The 23123-nt window shown below is 42.6% G+C and overlaps 3 protein-coding genes across 4 annotated transcripts in view; all 3 read left to right on the top strand.

The window, feature by feature from the left end:
- Positions 1 to 9700, top strand: part of peds1 (plasmanylethanolamine desaturase 1) — a 29180-nt gene extending 19480 nt beyond the window's left edge. For both annotated transcript variants that reach the window (XM_084069508.1, XM_084069507.1), the window contains 3 exons: positions 2590 to 2738; positions 3967 to 4092; positions 8383 to 9700. In XM_084069508.1, the coding sequence (XP_083925634.1) occupies positions 2590 to 2738; positions 3967 to 4092; positions 8383 to 8529 (422 nt within the window). In that variant the 3' untranslated portion in view covers positions 8530 to 9700. The remainder of the gene's footprint in view (positions 1 to 2589; positions 2739 to 3966; positions 4093 to 8382) is intronic.
- Positions 9701 to 17298: 7598 nt separating this feature from the next.
- LOC311053810 (equilibrative nucleoside transporter 1-like) lies at positions 17299 to 18588 on the top strand (the record flags this gene model as incomplete). Its single annotated transcript, XM_084069498.1, has 1 exon — positions 17299 to 18588. The coding sequence occupies one exon, from the start codon at positions 17299 to 17301 to the stop codon at positions 18586 to 18588; it is 1290 nt and encodes a 429-aa protein (XP_083925624.1).
- A 2304-nt stretch (positions 18589 to 20892) lies between these two features.
- On the top strand, positions 20893 to 23081 carry LOC311052964 (uncharacterized protein). The gene is made up of 2 exons (XM_084068285.1): positions 20893 to 21093; positions 22466 to 23081. The coding sequence occupies exon 2, from the start codon at positions 22476 to 22478 to the stop codon at positions 22962 to 22964; it is 489 nt and encodes a 162-aa protein (XP_083924411.1). The 5' UTR covers positions 20893 to 21093; positions 22466 to 22475; the 3' UTR covers positions 22965 to 23081.
- The last annotated feature ends 42 nt before the right edge of the window (positions 23082 to 23123 follow it).

Here is a 23123-nt window from a genome sequence, read left to right as displayed (position 1 = left end):
ACATGCATTATGCTACGGACCCCCATTTAATGGCATTTCTATCACTTGGACCCCAATGTAAAATTGTAAAATCTATGTCAATGTATGGTTCCATTTGTACACTCTCAGAGTTACAGAACCATAAGGGTCCATTTGGTGCCTAATCTATCATTTAGCTGGGGACCCCCTGGAACTCCCTCAAGGACCCCTGGGGATCCCCGGACCCCACTTTGAGAACCACTGCCCTAGGGGTCCCCGTCCCGGACCCCACATTGAGAACCAGTGGTCCACATGACCGACTAAAAGCCTCGTCATTGCCACAGCTGTGAGTGACATTTACTTTGACTCGACCTGTCATCAATTTGTGTGAAATAATGACAAGAGGGGGGAAAGCTGTTGGTGACGGAGCTGTTTATTTATGACCATCTGTCTTATATGTAGAATTAAAGGTACTGGAAGTGATACTTTAAGTGTTAAATAGCTCCATATTGTGATAGTAATCATTGCTATAGAGTGTTTGTTCAGTAACAGTGTTAAATAGCTCTAGATTGTGACAATCATTGCATTAGAGTGTATTAAAGAGCTGGATAGACAGGGAGACCCCTGTTACTGAACAAACACTCTATAGCAATGATTACTAAGGCTGCAACTAACGATTAATTCCATAATCGATGAATCGGGCGATTATTTAAACGATTAATCGATTAATCGGATTATCGCACTTATTAAGCAATTACCTTATAATTTTGAAGTTTAAGGCATGTTTTATCTAAAAATAAAGACAATTTGTAGTTTTGTAGAAATATTAGACCTTAATTGTCGAATATTTAAGCATGTTCTAATCATGTATACTTTAATTTACTCAAACACTTTCCAATTTTTTATTTTTTTTTTAACATTTTGGATAAAATAGCCAATTTTACATTGAATTAATTACATTCCATTATCGATTAATCGATTATCGATTAATCGATTATCAAATTAGTTGGCAACTAATTTAGTAATCGATTATTAATCGATTAATCGATTAGTTGTTGCAGCCTTAATGATTACTATCACAAGATAGAGCTATTTAACACTGTTACTGAACAAACACTATAGTAATGATTACTATCACAATATAGAGCTATTTAACACTGTTACTGAACACACACTCTATAGTAATGATTACTATCACATTATAGAGCTATTTAACACTGTTACTGAACACACACTCTATAGTAATGATTACTATCACAATATAGAGCTATTTAACACTGTTACTGAACAAACACTATAGCAATGATTACTATCACAATATAGATCTATTTAAAACTGTTACTGAACACACACTATAGTAATGATTACTATCCACATACCAGTTCTGGCAGTGTGATAATCCAGTTCTGGAAATGGTTCCACATTTTATGGATTCCTCAATGTTGGATCCGGATCCTTCGGTTCCAAATCCCAACCCCAGCGCCCAATGCCCATACGGAAATTCTGGGGCGATACTGGATGTCAAAAATAACAATTTGGCCAATAAAACCAACACCAATACTGATATCTGATCATTTCGGTCTTGTTGTTCTTAATTCCCCCTTTTTTTGTGACCAAGGAGACATAAATGTTCATCATGTAGCGCTCAGATGACTCATGAGTCATAACCTAGCCAACACATAGCCCGCACAAAATGGATGCTGCATCACAGCAACAAAAACAACAGATAAACATCGGCCTCTGCCATCGGTAATGAAGGCGGGCCATAGCTGAATGAGTAGCGCCGACTTAGGCCCGCCTGGGGAAACGGAAGGTCCCACAGGTTCGATTCCCAGTGTGTCGAGGTGTCCCTGAGCAATGCACCACCTAACCTGGGTGAAGCTGAAACTAAATATCACCCTTGTGGTATCAAAGAGGTCTAATCAATAATAATTATCGGTGGTGAAGGTAAACTTATTTGCTGACACGCTGATGCTGGTCAGCGAGGTAAATATTGGCCCGAAACCCGGCATAGCGGCTGATGTGGTCTGTGTCGGGCGAAATGTCCAAGACTGTTGCTTTTCAGGATTAAAATTCCAAAAACGGCAAAAGTAGCTGATCTGCAACAAGCTTGAAATGCACCACGTTTCGAGCTTGTAGATCTGCTACTTTTGATGCTTTTGTGTGACGCTGTAGGTCAGGGGTCTTCAACAGGGGGTCCGGGACCCCTAGGGGGTCCCTCAGAGTTATAGGATTATTTGTTTTACCTTAACCACTTGAACCCTAGCATCCCTTTTTCTGAGGAGAACTTTAGACAAAAATAGCAGATCTACAAGCTCACAACGCCTCGCGCTGCGAGGCGTTGTGAGCTTGTAGATCTGCTATTTTTGGCAAAGAGTTATAGTTGTAGAGGGGAAAAAGCAGACCAAGTAAACATATAAAATAGTGTTTAAGATAACACTTTTTTTAATATAGAGGGGGGTCCCTGCTTCATCTCTCTCTCAGCTAGGGGGTCCTTGGCCTGAAAACCCCTACTGTAGATAGTATGATCAAGTATGGCGTTAATTCAAGAAAACAACTAAAAAGGCTAGAATATGGAGATAAGGATGTATGGGTACATCCCTGACATGGTGTTTGATCTGTCCTCCACAGGCGTTAAGGTTCCTCGTAATTTCCGGCTTCTTGAAGAGCTGGAGGAGGGTCAGAAAGGCGTGGGAGACGGCACGGTCAGCTGGGGTCTGGAGGACGACGAGGACATGACCTTAACACGATGGAGAGGGATGATCATCGGACCCCCGAGGGTGAGCGAGGCCCACCCCACTGCCCCACCCACCGCTTCACAACCAAACACATAACCATAGACCCAGTGGTTGTGAAACGTTTTTTTATTGTCAAGGACCTCCATAATGACTCTTGAGAGTGTACAAAATGGACGGGTCCATTTGTACACTCTCAGAGTTACAGACCTGTAAGGGTCCATTTGGTTCCATTTGTATACTCTCAGAGTTACAGACCTGTAAGGGTTCATTTGGTTCCATTTGTACACTCTCAGAGTTACAGACCTGTAAGGGTCCATTTGGTTCCATTTGTATACTCTCAGATAGTGCAGTAACAGGGTCTCCCCGTCTCCAGCTCTTTCATAAACAGAACATGTATTTTCAGGTGGGTTGACAATTTACTCCAATCATGATTGAGAATCCCACAAAGATCATTAATCGGCTTGTTGTTCCAGTTTAAATTGTCTCTGGTGACAGTCACACAGGATACAGGATAGACGAGTATAACTGGTGAGCTCTCTCCTGATTGGACGAAATGTGGTATCCCAGCCTGAAAAATGTATTTTCTATTTTCTAGAGAGCTGTAGACTAGAGACGCAGAGACCTGTGTTACTGAACAAACACTCTATAGCAAAGATTACTACAGGAATATAGAGCTATTTAGCACGTAAAAAACACAAAAAATAGCACAGCACCTTTAAACCCTTTAAGACCTGGAACGCATCTGTGTCACTTCTCGATTTGAGCAAAAAAAGCATTATTTTTACACTTTGGCTATTAAAAAATAGCAGATCTACAAGCTCATAGCGCGGCACCAAGTGAGCTTGTAGATCTGCCATTTTTGGAAAATTATGAAAATGTGTGCAAATCTTTGAATATATATTGTTTTAGAGTGACATTTTTAACTAAAATCTTTGCTTCTGGGGGGTCCCTGGAACAACATATTTTGAGATGGGGGTCGGCGGCCAAATAAATACAATTTTGGGGGTCCTTGACATGACAAAGTTTGAGAACCACTGATATAGAAACATACGCTTTTTTTCAGAATACTTTTGGGATTTAGAAGACATTTGTAGAATCGGCCTCAGGTCTTAATGGGTTAATGAAAAGCACATATACATTGTTGCATGTACGGTCTTAAGGTGGAAGTTTGAAATAATGTGTGTGTGATCCACAGACAATGTTATGTGAATCGTATGTACAGTCTTAAGGTGGAATGTTAATATAATGTGTGTGTGTTTGTGATCCACAGACAATCTATGAGAATCGTATGTACAGTCTTAAGGTGGAATGCGGGCCCAGATACCCAGACACGCCGCCGTTTGTCAGATTTGTGACGAAGATAAACTTGAATGGCGTCCACAACTCCAATGGTGTGGTGAGTAGAAACCTGTCTAACCTGACGGCTTGATGAAATGCAACGCTCCTGTAGAATGTCTACTTGTTGCTACAGCACAGCACAGGGGTGGAAGAAGTACACTGAGTTCCTTTTTTCTTTTCACTGAAGTAAAAGTAACCGTACGTACCAAAATATAAAAATGCTCTACCTCGAATCAAGTCCTGGTCTTCTTTCTAACACAGATGGCTAAAATCAACAGGAAGTTAACATTTTTGATTAAAACCCTCTTCGTATTGGGTTTTGTTATGTTATATATTGGCAGAATCAGCTTTGTTTGTGTGACTTTGAGAGCTGATTCACCCTACAATGTAAGTAAATGAGGAGAGTATTTGGGCTGATCCATTTCTAAAATAGTTAAGTAAAGTAAGTAAGCCTAGTGAGCCATGTGGCCCATAGGGCAGGAGCCTATCTCCTGTTTCTGTAGCGCGAGGCGCTTGATGTACAAGCACTGGACACACATGACGCTAGTATGTCACAGGGACTTACCCCCCCAATCCAATCCTTGCCCGCATAATTGCCACTGAAATTCTGACTCGACCCACCCGCGCCGCGGGTTGACCCGCGGGTTACGGGTCAACCCGCGCATCACTACCGCACACACACTGCCACTTGACCGTTCAAGAGAAGGTTTTAGTAAAGATATACCCGCACACTGCCTCTTGACCGTTCAAGTGAAGGTTTTAGTAATGCAACAACGTTTCCTCAGGTCCCTCGAACCTGAGGAGGAAGTTCTACACGACCAAAATATTTGTACTAAAATGAGAGCATGAAACACATGTGCAGTGAAAGTCATGTTTCTGCTGTCATCACCGACGAAGGTTGATCGGCCACCATCAGCCCAAAAGTCGCACATTGGCGATACATTCACACTAGAAAAAGTGAAATAATATGAGAACAGCTCCGCTCCCCAGCTGGACTCATACTTCGCCGTACAGTGGGCTGCGTGTCGAAAATGGCTCAAGCTCACAATGCGTCATGTCCGCGACGTGTTGTGAGCTTGTAGATCTGTTGTTTTCGGCGCACGGCCGTCGACCAAGTATAGATTTGTCTGTAAGGTGTTGTGCCAGTGTCGGGATACTATAGTAACATGACTGTGTGCTGTCAATGAACAGAGACCAGATGACATGACTGTCTTTCTGCTGCCATGCACTTCACTGAGTAAAACATCTTTATAAAACGAAGAATTGTAAAACGTATCACTCCATAGGCCCATAGGATATCATTTTCAGGACTAGGCTAAGATCACAAGCTAGGAGATGAAGTGAAGTTGAAGGAGAGTACTCTACCACACGTTGCACCATTCACGGCACGAATAATAAATAATAAATCCTGCCGCTGCTGGATCAATTAATCACCCACGGAGGCATTAATCACTCGAGGAGGCAGACCATTACATTTGCTAAATAAAAGGACAAAAAGAAAATCGGCCCATAAAAACAACCGACGATTGAACTCATCCAATCGCCGACTGCCAATATATTTGCCATATCGTCCAACCGTATCACTGACATGACTACTGCTGCTGCCCTTTAAGACTGTTTCCTCTCACATTTGTCAGTAAAAGACCAAGAACTATTTATGGTATGATTTAATTGGAGATTAACCGGTTCATTCTACAGTCTAGACCCACTAGTCAGTCTCTAAACACTTTTCTTAATGGATAATATGGACGATCTCCCCACTTGTATTTGAATGTAATCATTTAGGTTTTTCAAAAGTCTTAAAGGCAATTCTTCATATTGGTGCAGTGACATGATTGGTAGATGCAGGCTCATTGTTAGTAGGGATGGAGCTCGAAAACCGGGTCCATTATATACCCGGGCATGAATTTATCGAGACCCGGTTTTCGATAAGCTTTAGGCTTGTCGAGTCTGTTATCGAGTGTAGCGGCCCATGACGTCATGTCTAAACTATCAATACAAGAGGCGATCAAGAAATAAATCTAATCACCCACGCTGGCACAAACATGTTGGTCTAAAAGTGTATTGATAGCTGCAAGTTGTGCCAAACAGTGCTGTCCGTCCCTCAGTCTATCGTTGCCAAAAATGGCAGATCTACAAGCTCACAACGTGGTGCGAACAGACGCAGTGTGAGCTTGGAGATCGGCCATGTTTTGGTGCGTGACACCGTCGTACGATGAAGTATACATTGCGCTTTTAAAGTGACAGTACACACATTAACCGTTTCTTCAATATTATTTTCCAAAAGTAAAAAGGTCACTTGCCTTCTGTCTGTTAGAAAAGTACTGTATTTGAAGGCCCTAGTAAAATGTAGTGCAAGTGATATATTTTGGTTAAAACAAAGAAAAAAGAATAGAAAAAATAACTATGCATTTTTTGTTTATAAAAAGTTGAAGAGACATGGAGATTTTATAGTAATTATTACAGTACTATTCATAATATAAAGCCATTTAACACTTATTGCACATTATATGAATGGTTGTTTTAATGATAGGCAAAAATATTTTTTACTTTTGTCATCTTCATTTAATTTTAGATAGTGGTCAGCCACAAACTCACTGTTACAGCTGGCCAATAAAAAAAAGATACCGGTTCTGTTCAGAGTTTTTCGTCTCACGTCTTTTTTCTTAATAATAGAAAAAGATCGATAGTGGGCTCGATAAAAGCTCGGTTCGATAAGCGGGCTTGATAAGGTGCTCATTATCAATAAAAATTAATGAGCTCCATCCCTAATTGTTAGTAATGTGTTACTTATAATGATCTGTTATAAATAAAACATCACATGGATGCACCTGAGACGTATCATCAGTGTTGTAGCCTGGGTTCATCGGGTATTTGGGGGGTCTCGCAACAACAACATACGCCCTCGCCCAGGTGACCCAGCCGGGGTTGATCAAGCCCCGACCTACGACTCCCAGTAGCTACCCCACGGTCAGCCCTCTTAATAGGGCCAGACAGGGGCTCTGGCACGTGGAGGGACTAGGCTCTGTGGGTGGCCTCCTGGCTGGGCTCCTCCTTCGTCCGTTTAGATATCCCCACTGACAAGTCACAACATTTTATGGGTCTCTCTCTCTCCCCCTGATCGCAGGGTTGCATGCCACAGCAGCTTGCTTTAATGCGGCCATTCACTGTGCGATTATATAAATGTTTTATTTTTACTACCGCTCATACTGTACGAGTAAATCATTTGCGATGAGTTCATCATCATAACCTTTATTTCAGCTCGGAGTACATACAGTTGAGGGGCAGGCCCTCATTTTCAATGTAGCCGAGATACAGAACACAGTAATTCAACAGGAATAGACATTCACATACAGCAATAAATACATGAATCAGAATACAGAAAGAACTAAAAAACTAAAAATAGTCAAAGAACTAGAACATATATATGATAATCAATTAATTAAATAAAGCAGTTACAATCCTGAATAAAAATGTTGGAAATCATTTCCCTGAAACTGCCTAAAGATGATTTGATTTTCAAGGACCTCTGGAGCTCATTCCAGGCAGATGGAGCACTGACAGAAAATGCTGTCTTGCCTAACTCCGTCTGCGCAAAAGGAACCTTGAGCGTCAGGAGATCACTCGAGCGGGTCTGATATGTAATAGGGTTCTTTACAAACATAGAACAAATATAAGGTGGAAGCATTCCTGATATGGCTTTAAAAATAAATAGATACCAGTGCTTATCACGCCTCTCAATTAAAGAGGATAAGCCTGCATTCCCGTATAGTGTACAGTGATGAGTCCGAGAGACCGAGAGAAAAGTTGCTTCAATAATTGTTTTCCTACTGGATGCAGGAAAGCATGATTTATTTCTATAGAGAAACCACATTTTTTGTCTCAATTTGGAGACAAGGTTATCAATGTGAAATTTAAAACACAATTTCTCATCTAGCCAGATGCCCAGGTAATTGTATTCCGAGACCCTTTCTATTGTAGCACCACTTGAAGAGGTTATGACTATGTTGCTAAGGTTGGTGGCTTTAACTCTAGTGAACAGCATGAATTTGGTTTTGCTTGCATTTAAAACCAGTCTCAGCTCAACCAGGGCAGCCTGGAGAGCATTAAAAGCAAGCTGCAGCTTCCTGGTGGCAAGATGAGCCGAGTCAGCGACACAGTATATGACCGTGTCATCTGCATGGTCGCGGTTTGTGGTCTTACGGTACAGTCCAATTATCACGCCCGGTGTCATATATGTTGTTTTGTTACCAGGTGGATACCAGGGCGGTGTCATATATAATATGTTGTTTTGTTACCAGGTGGATACCAGGGCGGTGTCATATATAATGTGTTGTTTTGTTACCAGGTGGATACCAGGGCGGTGTCTGCGCTGGCTAAGTGGCAGAACTCGTACAGCATCCGGGTGGTTCTGCAGGAGCTCAGACGACTGATGATGTGCAAGGAGAACATGAAGCTGCCTCAACCTCCCGAGGGTCAAATCTACACCAACTGAACCCACAGTCCACCCACCCACCCACCATCAGAACCAACCAGAGGGTCAGAATCTACACCCAACTGAATCCAAACACCCCCCCCCACCCCCCCAGAGGGGTAAATTCTACACCAACTGAATCCAAACGCCCCCCCCACACCATCAGAACCAACCAGAGGGTCAAAATCTGAACCAAGCAGAACCATCAGAACCGTCGTCACCACTTCCAAACTCTCTGCCCAATGAAAACTTCCAAATTTCCAAACCTTCTGTTTTCCCGCTCCTTTCTTTTCTTCCTTCCTTTCTCTCTCTCTCCCGCCCTCTCTTTTCCGTTTGACTTCATCCCTCCATCTTCTCATCTCGTGACATTCAGTCGCCCGCCAACGCTTGGCCACACACACACACACACACACACACACACACACACACACACACACACACACACACACTATACTTGTGAAGACATCTACACATTCGGACGGTACATTTTCAAAAATGTCATCTTTGCCATTTTCGTTTTTTGCCCATTTTTATCCTGAAGTTAAAGCCTGAGTTTAATTTGTGCACCGGTGTCATCATGCACCCCCAAAACAGCAGATCTACAAGCTCACACCGCGTGTTGTGTGCTTGTAGATTGGCTATCTTGGGGGGGCGTGACCGCAGCGCAACAACTTGAGTGTAAATCAAACCTGAATGTAAAACAAAACAATAAGGTAACCATACAACGACCATCTTTACTGTGAGGACAAGTGTCCTCACTAGTATGTCTATTTCTGTCCCTCACAAGTATAGTCTCTCTCACACACACACACACACACACACACACACACACACACACACACACACACACACACACACACACACACACACACACACACACACACACACGCGCGATGAGAACAGATATACACAAGCATACATGGGTATATACCTAAATTAGCGCACACACACACACACACACACACACACACACACACTTACTGTTCACACATTCATTCTCAGGCGCTGACGCCCCCCCCTCCTCCTCTCCTCCTCCCCCCCCCTCCCCATCACTGGAGTTGTGTGTGTGTGTGTGTGTGTGAGACACACACCAGGCGCGATCATTCAAATACTGTACATCTTAACTAATCTTTTTTTATTATTTGTTATAAATGCAGATTGTACAATAACATAAATAATCTTATTGAGTGTACCACGGTGTGTGTGTGTGTGGCCTTTTGTTTTGGCATGATGACGTTGAGAATAATAGTATGTTGATATGATGTCGTTGGTTGTTCGGCCATAAAACTAAGTATCTCAACGTATTTCTACTGTTTTGTTTTGTAAATTAAGGCCCTACTTTAAGGCCCTACTGTTTTTTTCTCTCACGCTGTTAGGTAAAGCCCCCAAGGTTGGTGCTCTGTGCTGCGGCGCTGATTTTATCCGCCAGATTGGGACGTTCACGGCATATTTTGCACCATTACGGTGCGTTCATCATCGGTGACGAGTGCCTCTAACAGCCGCTGCTGGCTGCGTGCACGCAGCGAAGCGATGCGAGGCGATGCGAGGCGACGCGAGTCAACACTCATACAATCACGTGCAGCATGCGTCCTCTACCCCTGCGCCTAATGGCTGTACATGGGGCCGACGGGTGCTTTAGAGTGATTGTGTGAGTGTGGCTTCAGGAAGTAAATTCCTAGCCTCGATCTCCAGGCTTTTATTTTTTAGTTTTGCTAAAAAATAAAAGCTTGGAAATTCCTGTCCCAGCTGTTGGTACGCAAAAGCGCCTGGCGTCGTCTGATGTGGTGCGCATTATTTATTTTGGGTCTCTTATATCCGTATTTTAACTTTTTTTTCCCGTAAATTAATGCCGTACTCCGCCATTCTATGTCACACAAAAGTAGCAAAAATAGCCGATCTACAAGCTCAAAACGCGTCGCAGCGCGACGCGTTTTGAGCTTGTAGATCTGCTATTTTTGAATTGGAATCCTGTTTTTCTTTTTTCCATTTTTGAATTGGAATCCTGAAAAGTAACCTTTTTATGTAATTTCAAATGCATTTAGTTATACTTATGTTAACTTTATGAACTTAAATACAAATACATTGGACATAAAAAAAGACAAATAGAATGTTAATACTAGTCATTAAGCTACTAATATAGACTGAAGTAATTAAAGCGGGTCATGTTTGCATGTTTGTAATCGTAAACGGCTGAAATCAATAATATCTCACTATTCTGATATTAACCTGTGGGCCGCATTAAGTGAAGGTGGGGGCCGCCAGTTGCCCATGTACGTACTAGATTGTTGCGCAAAAATAAGCAAACGTAGCAATAATAACTACATTGGATCCATTGAAACACAGGTTCTTTATTTCTCCCTTTTTTTCCAGAAAAAAAACGTTGACATACATGGTTCCCAGCTGACAGACCATATTCATGCATAGTTCATTTTGCTGCTCGTCACCAAAATATCTATCTAGTCAACTTCCATATTTACGGGGTCAGATGGGCATGGCCGCCAACGCTTTGAAGATTTCAGAGTGGTCCCTGATCCAGAAAAGGTTGAGAACTTGTGTATTAAAGTTCTCAGTCTCCATGACTGATGAGTCGGTCATTTGCATTCTATGGAAGCATGTAGAGTAAAACAGCCGATCTACAAGCTCTCAATGCGTCGCTTGTTAGATCGGATATTTTCGGTTATTTTTAAGCATTTGTAGTCAAACTAGCCATATGTTAAGAAGCATTTTCCATCAAATCTTCATAGTCTAGGACAGGTGTCTTCAACGTTTTCAGGCCAAAGACCCCCTAGTTGAGAGAGAGATGAAGCAGGGACCCGCTACTCTATATTGTATAAAATTGTGTTTCAGATTTAACTTTTTTTTTTTTACTTAGTCTGCTCTTTTTTTCCCTCTACACCTATAGCCTCTTTGCCCTGTAGATCTGCTATTTTTGGCTAAAGTTCTCCTCAGAAAATGGATGCTAAGGTTCAAGTGGTTAAGGTAAAAAAAATAAAAATCCTATCACACAAAGATTTGGCGGACCCCCTGTAGTAACTCTGAGGACCCCCTAGGGGTCCCGGACCCACTGTTGAAGACCCCTGGTCTAGGATATTTCATACTTTTGTTTAAAAGCAAAAGTTAAAAGCCTCAGTCTGCCTGCGCCACCTGGTGGGCAGTATGTGGAACAGCAGGAACAATATTACTAAAACACCATTTTATATATATATATATATTGTTTTTTAGGAATTGGTGCTCGTGTGTGTGTGTATGTGTGGGGGGGGGGGGGGGGGGGGGATCCCTTTCATACTGTTTCACAAATCACACATTAGGACTTGGTCTTACAAACATTTTCAGTCGTGAACTTTTATTTCTGCTTTAATCCATCCAAAAAAAAAAACGAAGGTGAGAAATGTGGGTCTAATTTCCAGGTACAGAATTATTGGGTTTGGGATTTGAAATTCTGGTCCAAACATGGAATTAGGAGTTTACTTTTGCCAAATAATATTCCGTAGAGGACACCAACGGAAGGAACATCTATAACAATATCTATGGAGAAATGTTGACCACCATTCATGTAAAAGAAAACCATGCTTGACAATTTAACTGAAACCAGCAACCTCTCTCTGTCCAATGTAATGTCAATCAGTTGGAATCTGAATTCAAACTTCAGCATTCAGTTAATATGTAAGGAGGAGGGCGTGGTACCTTTCTATTTGCATGTGAAGATGATAGTCGTCTACTCATGATATTAATTATGTTAATTATTGAACTATAGGAGTGTTGTGGAGACCATCCGTGAAGAAATGCATGGGTGAATATTCATAAGTAGATATAGATGATAATGGGTGAATATTCACAAGTAGGAACCCATACATTTTTATATCTATTGTCTCCCTCTCCTGGTGGAGTGAGGTAATTGCAATTACAATAAAGTATTAAAAACAGTTGAAATGGGGAAATGTTGTAGGGGGAACAGCACTGTGTAAACAGCTATGTTATGTACATGTTATATCTACAGGGTATAGAGCTTTGGGACAGATGGCATTAATCTTTTGCAGTCACTTTGGGACAAATATTTTTTTCTCAAAACCATTTAAATAGTATACAAAAAAGCCTCAGATTTAAAGTGGGTTGGGTTGTATTTGCTAAACCTCATACACTTCTTCAACCCCTTCTTCCCGTGGTTTTTATTGATTGATTGAATATTTTATTAGGCAAAAAAAAAGTAAACATCACAATTACATTTATAATACTTTGTCTAAAAGGTCCGTCCAAAAAAGTCCTTGCGGTCTTGTTTCCATTGAGGTCCTTGGTATTCAGTTCATAGACATATATAGTAGCAACCAAACAGTTCAAATATCAACACAAAATACAGCGAAGATAACACTATATGTACAAAAAAAACAAAGATGCATTAAAAAAAAACATGTAAAAAAAAATGGGGAGGGGGGGGGGTCGTCTGTCTAACGGGAAAATGGTATTACCTCCTTTTTGCCTCCAGAAAGGTGAGTTTTAAATGCTGTTTTAAATTTCTGGTGGAAATACAAGCTTTTTGTCGACGTCCACTTCCATTCTCCAATTTGGAGCAGACCGCTGAATGCTTCCATCATTTGACGTATGCTGCTCTTGAGGTTGGCCTGCTGGGACGACTGGTGTGAAGTCGTCCTTTTTCTGATGATCTTTGTGTGGGAGAGCATTTACTGTGGTTCGCCTCTGTTCCGATGTTGATGCCACTACTTGATTATTTATGTGGCCAAGTGTATAGTGGCCTCGGGCAAGTAGGGCAAGCCTCCTAGCAGGGCACCCTGATAGAATGTGCCTTAGGGCATTGGTTCTCAAAGTGGGGTCCGGGGACCACCAGGGGTACTTGAGGGGGTTCCAGGGGGTCCCCAGCTAAATGATGGATAGGAACCAAATGGACCCTTGTGGGTCTGTAACTCTGAGAGTGTACAAATGGAACCAAATGGACCCTAATGGGTCCATTTGGTTCCATTTGTACACTCTCAGAGTTAATTTAACATTGATTTTACAATATGAATTGGGGTCCCAGAGATAGAAATGCCATTAAATGGGGTCCGTAGCCCTAATGCATGTCAAACTGGGGGTCCTTGAAATTAAAATGGTTGAGAATCATTGCTAGAGCCGTAAATATCTTCTCTTATGGGGGTCCCTGGCATATATTTTCAAATGGGGGGGTCCGCGGGCTAATAAGTGTCTATTTTTCTATTAACATGAAAAAGTTTGAGAACCACTGCCTTAGGGTTTCAGGTGCTTGACAAAGGGCACAGGCGGGATCTTCTCTGAACCACAGCTTCAAGTTTTGAGGTGAAGGTATAGCACGTCATACGTGGCTGGTGGCTCTGATGACAAAACTCAGCCGGGCTCCCTCCATCTCCCAAATGTCAGTATTAGCCTGATATACTCGTTATTACTATACTCGTGAGAACATCAATGTTATAAATAATGCCACATTATGAATGCCATTTTTAATTTGTTTTGCCAGCTCGGCTTGTACGTAGATTGGCTATTTTAGGTCCAAAGCACAGAATAGGCCTATACATGCCTAATCCTAACACTAACCTGAATCTTTTCCTAATGTAAGGTTAACTCTAAAGACAAGCATGTTTGAACCCCCCCGCACTCCCCCCCCATGTCAGTGTTACCAGTCAAGTTTGACCTGTCTGTTTTAACTGCTCTTAACTTAACACAAAACTCATAAATCATTACCGTCTTTGAACTGTGTGTGTGTGAGTGAGTGTGCGTACAGGTTGGTTGCAGTGTGCCTTGCAAACGTAGGCCTGCATGGTATTTGTGGCAGGCTGCTTTTGATGGGCCTCATTCACTAAGCTGTTCCTAATTAGCGTGTAAATAAAGTGACTAAAGGGGTGTAGTGTAGGTTTTTGATCAACCAAACTGACTTGAGATTCACAAAATGGCGTGTACAACCCATAGACTGTATAAATGAGATGGACAAACCCCCTCCGCTGCTTTCTACAGACCGAAAATGAATCCTTTGCTGCAGACTGTGGCTCCGCCATCTTTCACTACGCGTCAGAATGAGTTCAGACCATTATTGGTTGGGTAACTTGTCAATCAAGAGCGGGGGGCGGGGAATGAATGCTATTGGTTGTGTAGCGTGTCAATCAAATCATCCCGCCCCTCCTAGAGAATAGCCTACTTTATCGTCAATTTTATAATAAATAGAACCATAATTTAGCAAAACGCATATCCTGATGATTGAAAGGAGACTTTAAACTAGCGACTGGAAGCATATAGAATTTATGACAATTTTTATTACAGTAAGAAAATCGAGTCTGAAAGTTGGTAAAAACCCATAGGCTTGCGTTAAAATAAATTCTTTCTGAACTCACAGGTCGGCACGGGTGAAACAGCGCCTCTCGCTGGACATTTACTAAACATCCGGGTTGGCCTCATAGTAAATATCTCAGCCTTGCCCCTTGGTACAACCCTGATATGTGTGTATCGCAGATGTTCCTGATTTCTGTCTGAAAGGCTTGTTCACGTGGAGAATCATTTGCATTCTGCCACACCCCATTTAAGACCATAAAAGGTAATCGAGAACATCCTACGTCGGACGAAAAACGTCACCACTCCTCAAAATGGAGAGATCTACAAGCTTACAACGCAGCAACAAGCTTGTAGATCAGCGTAAGCTTTATTGTCACATCACAGGTTTACAGTAAAAAGGCCATCAGACTAAGGAGATCAAACAAGAGAACAAAAAAACAAACAAACAGATTATCTGCATATTTACACATGATACCTGAGATGAGATATAAAGGTGCGTGAGCATAGCATCAGATGTGTACTGTAGTATAAATTATATACTCATGGACGTTAGTTAAGGTGCTAGAAAACACACAATAAAAAAGACAAAAGTCAGTGCGTTGTACATGGGATTAAGGTGCAACATGTCAGTGCGTGTCGACCACATAATCCACATACAGTAGACTGACACTGGTGTAATCCACAAGTAGGTCCAAGAAAGAGCAAAGGTCCGAGACCAGCCTGACAGCACCGCCTGTCATCAGACTGCTGAACAAGGCTCATGCCTTGTTCAGCAGTCTGACAGCAGCGGTCGTTGTAGGGGTTTCAACAGTTTGTGACTTGGGTGGTGCTTGTCCTTGATGATGCGCTGGCTCAAGACTTTAAGTCTGAAGCCTACTCACTGTAGGCTTCTCTTTTCTCGGGCCGTACAGCGTACAGTTTCCATACCAGGCCGTAACACAGCCTGATAGAGCGCCTTCAACTGAGCTGTTGTAGTGCAGCCTGAGGATGCGGTGTCCTCAGGGCCGGTTCTAGGCTGATCAGCGCTCTAGGCGAGATTCCTCTGATAGGCTCCCGCACGCGCGGGTCCCTTGCGCGCCCGAATTTTTCGGGTTTTGGGCGGGTTATGATACGTTTTTGGCTACTTTATTTCGGTTTTAGGGTTAGGTTTAGGGTTAGGTTATTTAATTTTACCGATTTATTATTATTATTATTTTTTCCCGACTTTTTTTGCCGCCTCTCCAAACTGCCGCTCTAGGCGGCCGTCTAGGTCGCCTTAATGGACGCGCCGGCCCTGGGTGTCCTACTCCGGCGGAGCCAGTACAGTCGCTGCTGAGCCTTTTTCCTCACGTGTGTGTCTCCCATTTGAGCTCCTTTTCGACGTGTACTCAAAAGGAACTTGAACTCGCTGACCCTTTCCACTGCAGCGCCATCGATTGAGGATGGGCACATGATCTCTCCACAGCCTCCTGAAGTCCACGATCAGCTCCTTGGTCTTGTCGACGTTAAGGGCGAGGTCGTTCTCCCGGCACCAGAGTGCCAGTGAGTTGATCTCAGGCCCACGAGAACAACTACAGAGAGAGCTTTAACACCAAGCAGCAGTGCAAGACTAAAAACTTTGTTTCCTCTGGTGATCCAGCCTAGGACATACCCACGCACTGGTTGTTGGAGGGTTCGAACTTGGGATGTCCAAAGACGAGGCAGAAAGGCTGGCAAAGTATTGTGCTGTCTCTGCTGCCATATGTGGAGGAGCCGCTGCTACTTGGAGGGCTGAGTGACATGTGTGTTGTATCATGAGGACATACTGTATATCCATGAGTTTGTTAATGTAACCTTTACTGCGCTTATAATATGTGTGCCCCTGTATGCTTTCCCTGTGTGTGGACATAAATACATTGTTAAACTGTGTGTGTGTGTGTGTGTGTGTGTGTGTGTGTGTGTGTGTGTGTGTGTGTGTGTGTGTGTGTGTGTGTGTGTGTGTGTGTGTACACTTCAGCTTAGCCATGTGAAATTCCTCTTCATTATTGCATAAACTGTGAGCTCATCTGTGATTGGACTTTAGGTTTGTCAAGGTTGTATTATCTGTTTATGATCACAGCTGATATGAAGTCAAAGGCATTGCTTTCAGAATCAGATATCAGCGCGGTTGTTGGCATTATTGGACTGTTAAATATTGATCTATCATTTCTTGATTGTATGCATATCATGAGGTTCCATTTGCTCCAAACCAACTGATGTGGGTGGCCAGGGGAGTAACTCTCGCGTGGACAAAGATCTGATTTGCCCTGGCCAGGAGGTATGACACCTCCTTTATGTCAATTCCTGCTTAGAAATTATAAGGTAAATGGTGCATTTATATACTGAGAGATGCTGTTTGCTTGTTGCTGTTCTTCTGAATAAACTTGGACTTATGCATTCACCTTCCGGATGGACAATATATTATTTCCATAACGCGGTACAAACCTTGTCACTGCTGCCCATTATTATTGAAGCACTTTCACAGACCTTTGATCAGACTTTGTGATGGCCACCAACGCACCAAGGGATAAATATCACGCAGTGTGGATAACCTTCCTCATCTTGGGCCTAGGAGGTGTGTTGCCGAGGAAATATTTCTTGACAGCAACAATGTACTTCACCAGTAGGTTGAAGGACCCACCTGTCAATGGGACTGTGGTTGGCGGGAACACACAGAACGCTCTGGAATCAATCTTCAGCAACGTGATGACGCTGTCTTCCATGGCGCCCATACTCATCTTCAGCTGCCTCAACTCCTTCATCCACCAGAGGATTCCTCAGAAGCTGCGTATCTCAGGCAGTCTGACGGCCATTCTGGTGGTCTTCCTGTTGACGGCCGTGCTGGTGAAGGTGGAGATGGCACCATTAACCTTCTTCTGTCTCACCATCATCAAAATCATCTGCATCAACTCCTTTGGTGCCATTTTCCAGGGCAGCGTGTATGGACTGGCAGGGTTGCTGCCTGTGTCTTACACCACCCTCATCGCGAGTGGAGAAGGGCTGGCCGGTTTCATGGCAGCTGTCTCCATGATCTGTGCTCTGGCCACTGGCTCATCTCTTCAGGACAGTGCCTTTGGCTACTTCATCACAGCCTGCGTTGTCATCCTACTGGCCATCCTCTGCTACTTCGCACTGCCCAGGATGGAGTTTTTCCAGTACTACATGGAGAGCAACAGACCCAGGACATCCACTGACCAGGAGAACAACCAGGACAAGCCAGGTGTTGTGGTCAGTCCGAGTGAAGAGGAGGACAAGCCAGTTGTTTCTGTTTTGGCCATCTTCAAACAGATCTGGGTGATTGCCATGTCTATATGTTTCACCTTCACCATCACCATCGGAATGTTCCCATCAGTCACAGTGGACGTCCAGTCCATGATAGCAGACGGAGGAGCCTGGGACACCTACTTCATCCCCGTCTCATGTTTCCTGATCTTCAACGTGATGGACACCGTTGGTAAGAGCTTGACGGGCGTCTGTAAGTGGCCGGGTGCAGACAGTATCTGGCTGCCCATCCTGGTGGGTGTGCGGGTGGTCTTCGTACCTCTGTTCATGCTGTGTAACGTGCAGCCTCGCCACTACCTACCTGTGTGGTTCGGCCACGACTCCTGGTACATCCTCTTCATGATCTTCTTCGGGTTCTCCAATGGATACCTGGCCAGCCTGTGCATGTGCTTTGGACCAAAGATGGTTGCACAGCATGAAGCAGAGACAACAGGAGCCATCATGGTCTTCTTCATATCCTTGGGACTGACGCTGGGTTCAGCGTTCTCGTTCGCCTTCAGAGCCATGATCTAGAACAGGGGTCTTCAACGTTTTTTAAGCCAAGGACCCCTTAGGGGACGAAGCAGGGACCCCCTACTAGCAGTTGCTATGAATGAATGATAACCCACCTTTTGAAGAACATACTGTAACATAACAAAGAAATAGAGTTAAAGAGTTGCAATCAGTGCCGCCTGATGAGATTTATTTTAGACTGTGAACATAATATTTTAGTAAGTCATTATTACGTTCAAATCATGTTCAAATAATTGCAAATGTTTTACTTTCTACTCAATAACAGTTGTGTAAGTATTGTAACATTTTTGATTTAATTTGGTTTAAACTGTACAGATCAGCAGGTTCACACAAACGTTGTCAGTGTTTTATCATTAAACACAACAGTAAAATACATTCTTACATTTTTTTCACTTTCTCTCATGTACCCCCAGGGGGGGTTTTATACCCAAAGTCGCTTTGAGCTTGTAGATCAGCTCCCTGCATATAACAGCTTTAGTCATTCACTGATTGCACAGTCAGAGAGACGTGAATGAAACATACTCCTGTAATAACCTCACATTTGTAATAAGCTTATCTCTGGTTGTTTCTATAATATTATTTAGGTTATATATTTTCCCAAAATTGAAATGAAAATAATCTAAATGTTAGTTTTGTGGCTTTGGAGCAAACATGCGTGGCTGTGGGCACGGAAGCCCCGCCCCCTGCTCCTTTGTATTGGTTCCAGAGTAAACTGGTTATTAAATCAAATTAAACTTTGACCTTGAGAGATAAAACACTGTGTAATAAAAAGCAGAGTCAGCAGAATAATATAATCATTGAATGATCCCCGCTATAAAGATTAACAGGCAGGACTTTCAAGCAGAATAAGAAAATATAAATCTTGACTTGGTACAAGCATGACATAGAATAGAACATAAAAAAAAACATGCTCTGTTGAGCAACTTTAATCCAGTAAGACCGGGAACTCATTTGTGTCATTTTAAGACTTGTTTGGGCTATTTTTTGAAAAATTGTGGAACATTCTTACAAATCTTTGAATATAGATTTTTAACTCCGATCTGTGCTTCTGGGGGGGGTCCCTGGAACAACTTATTTTGAGATGGGGGTCCGCGGCCAAATGCCTCTTTCCTTTTGGGAGTCCTTGACATGGAAAAGTTGGAGCAACACTGATATAGCAACATACTGTCAGGACTTAGAAAACATTTTTTAGATATGTATTTGGCCACGGTGCATGTGTAGTTTGTTTAAGTTGGGTTGGAATGGTTGACACGATGAAAGAAAACTGCTAACGAAATGCCTCTAGAGGCAACCTTATTGGTTGACACCCGGTCAAAGTTTACCAATGTTGAACTCCATGAGATGTGTCAAAGCTCCATGCCTTAATTAGCTTCCATAGAATGGAAGTGAATGTGCTGACTGAAGTGCTGCTGGCTCTTCTGACATGAATGTGACAAATCAACTGAGCCATATGTGATTGAGAGAGAAATAAATATTCCCTATAGCACAAGTATAAAACCAAGAGCGAAGCGTGACACTTTACTTTCTCTATCACAGGAGCTTGACCTGAAGGCCCTGTCTGTGTGTAAAACGCCTTTTTATTGTTTTCTTCATGGCCTTTGCATGTTCTTTTCTTTGTTCGCCTTTCTTGTCTTTGGTGTCCATTTTCCTTTGCTTGTGCTTGTGCTTGGGGTTGGGGTTGGGGATGTCTCATCTCCCACATTTCTGTCAGCACACACCCATCTATTTCACTATCATAGATCACGCACGCGCACGCACGCACGCACGCACGCACGCACGCACACACACACACACACACACACACACCAATTACATATCATTTTTGGGGTCCTTGACATGAAAAAGTTAAGCACCATTGATATAGCAACATAATTATTTTCTGAAAACTGTTAAGATTTAAAGACATTTTTTAGAATCAGCCTCAGGTCTTAATGGCTTAAGATTTTAGGATTGCAACATAGGATTCAAAATCACACTTTAGTTATATTATTCAGATTCTAGTGTTCCTCTGGGTGTTTTCTCAGTCAGTAATTCACATGACTAATGGTCCAGGTGTCCTGTTGGACCAAAGTCTACACATTACAGCCTCTGATAAAACAGTTGACTCCGCCCACTGACTTCATATGATTGGAAAAATTAAGAAAATAGGTGAAACGAAACTTAAAGGCATAAACCTCGCCCAGCTCAGAGACACTACTGTATAAAGTAAACAAAACTTAAAGGCATAATAAACCTCACCCACCTCAGAGACACTACCGTATAAAGTAAACGAAACTTAAAGGCATAAACCTCGCCCAGCTCAGAGACACTACCGTATAAAGTAAACAAAACTTAAAGGTATAAACCTCACCCACCTCAGAGACACTACCGTATAAAGCAAACGAAACTTAAAGGTATAAACCTCGCCCACCTCAGAGACACTACTGTATAAAGCTGCAGGCAAGTCAGGAAAACCTCTATTGTCAGCCTGTCAGCCTGCATACCGACATAGTCCAACTTCAGGAGGTAAGTTCATGATTTTGGAACTGATTTGTTGTACTTGTTGTTTAAAACATAATCTGTAAACCAATAAGAATAAATAGTATTTTCAGTAGTTTGTTGTGACATTTGTTTGCATCAGTCAACATATATTGTAACAATATTCATTAGTAACACTTGACCTTAAAGCAGTACTATGTAGTTTGGGGTATCAGTGGACCACTTTGGGTTCAAATCACATGGCAGCCAACTTCTTTGACTACATTACCCAAGAGTCTCTGCAAGCACGAGGACGCGCTGTGATTGGCCAGTCTTCGCTTTGACCGGCAGTTCTGCCTTGGTGCCTTGGCAAATGCAAGGATGAAACTAATTGTCTGCCCTATACATAGTACATTAATACAGTCAACCCCCTCTGAGTCTATAAATTTATGGTAGGATGGTTGTTATTGCTTAAATATATAGCTTTATAATTTTGTGGGACATAATATGCTATATAGTTGTTAAAAGGTTACAAAGTAGTCTTTCAGATTTTTCATATTCCATCCTGATTGGCTAAGAATGGCTCTTAAAGTTTGCAGGAGTGCTCCCTTTTGAACAAAATGCCTCAAATCATGAACACAGCATGCACTTTCCGTAAAATTTGGCATGCACATCACTAGGCCGAGGAAGAAATGCCACTTGAATTTTTTTAATCAGCCTCATGGTGGTGCTATAACAGGCCGATTCGTGTTTTTACCTACAACTGCACCGATTGGTGCAAAACTTTGTAAGTGCACTCCCTATAGGCCAAGGAAAAACTGCATTTTTCACATCTGCCTTTTATAGCGCCACCAGGAGGCTTATGTAAAACACATGTTTGGATATTACTCCTTCAGATTTTCTCCAAATTTCACACAAATCGGTACACATGATCTCTATGATCTAGTCATGTGATCAAGACGGATCTGTTTTATTTTTCATATTCCATCATGATTGGCTAAGATTGACATTGTGGCCCATTTTGAACAAAATGCAGCAAATCATGAACGCAGCGTCCGATTGTGGTGAAACTTTGCACGTATATTTGCACTACTTTGAGGAACAAATGCCACCCTTTCAACATTGCTCTATTATAACGCCATCAGGAGGCCGATTTTTGCTAAACATTATTTTTATATTCCTCTTGCAAATGTTGTCAAAACATCACGCAAATCGGTACATATTATCTCTTTAGTCAAGTGATCAAGACGGATCCGCCTACTTTTTCACATTCCCGCCTGATTCCGAACATTGCTGTCCCACATTAACCTACCTGACCTGGCGGAGACCTGTGCTCCGAGTCCTTTTTCTAGTTTTGTATGCATTTCACTTCAGCTCATGTTACTGTATACTCCTACTAATAGTATCTCTGTTTTGACAGTGAAACCAACATGAGTAAGTTCACATGGACCGAAGATGACTTCTCTCTCCCACCTGGAGTAGAACGCCGCCATGACTTGTCAGCTCCAACATCTGGTAGAACCTACGTCATGTACCATGGAACCTACGCGACAAGTGCCGCTTCCATCCGGGCCCAGGGCTTCCGTCCGTCTAAGGAGGGGATGCTGGGCCAGGGGGTGTACCTCAGCCGGGACCTGGAGAAAGCCAGCCGCTACCCCCTCGATCTCGAGGAGTCCCAGCGTGTTGTCTTTAGGGTGAAAGTCAACGTGGGCAAAGTGATCGCCATCAATCACAAAGGCCATCCGCTGCAGCACACCTGGCACTACAATGGTTATAACACAGCCTGGGTGCCCCCCAATTGTGGCATGGTGACAAGCGGTTTGGAAGAGAATTGCGTCTGGGACCCCAAACGCATCACCATTCTGGATACCATCTCACCCAAGAACTCAGGAACACAACAGTGGGGCTACCAATATTAAGAGGCCTCACAGTTATTACCATGTGATTCGATCGGAATTTGTTTCCTTATTTTCTAATTTGCATATTTGGATCAAGAAAGCACATTTTGTACCATGTTTTGTTTCTCGATCACTGTATTCTGGCAAATAAATTGATCTAAATATAAAAGAGAGTGAGCT

This window comes from Gymnoscopelus microlampas (assembly GCF_963454915.1).
Source record: "Gymnoscopelus microlampas genome assembly, chromosome: 10".
Classification (NCBI taxonomy): Eukaryota; Metazoa; Chordata; class Actinopteri; order Myctophiformes; family Myctophidae; genus Gymnoscopelus; species Gymnoscopelus microlampas.
The sequence above is the reverse complement of the archived record's forward strand: the minus strand, read 5'-3'. Positions and strand labels throughout refer to the sequence as shown.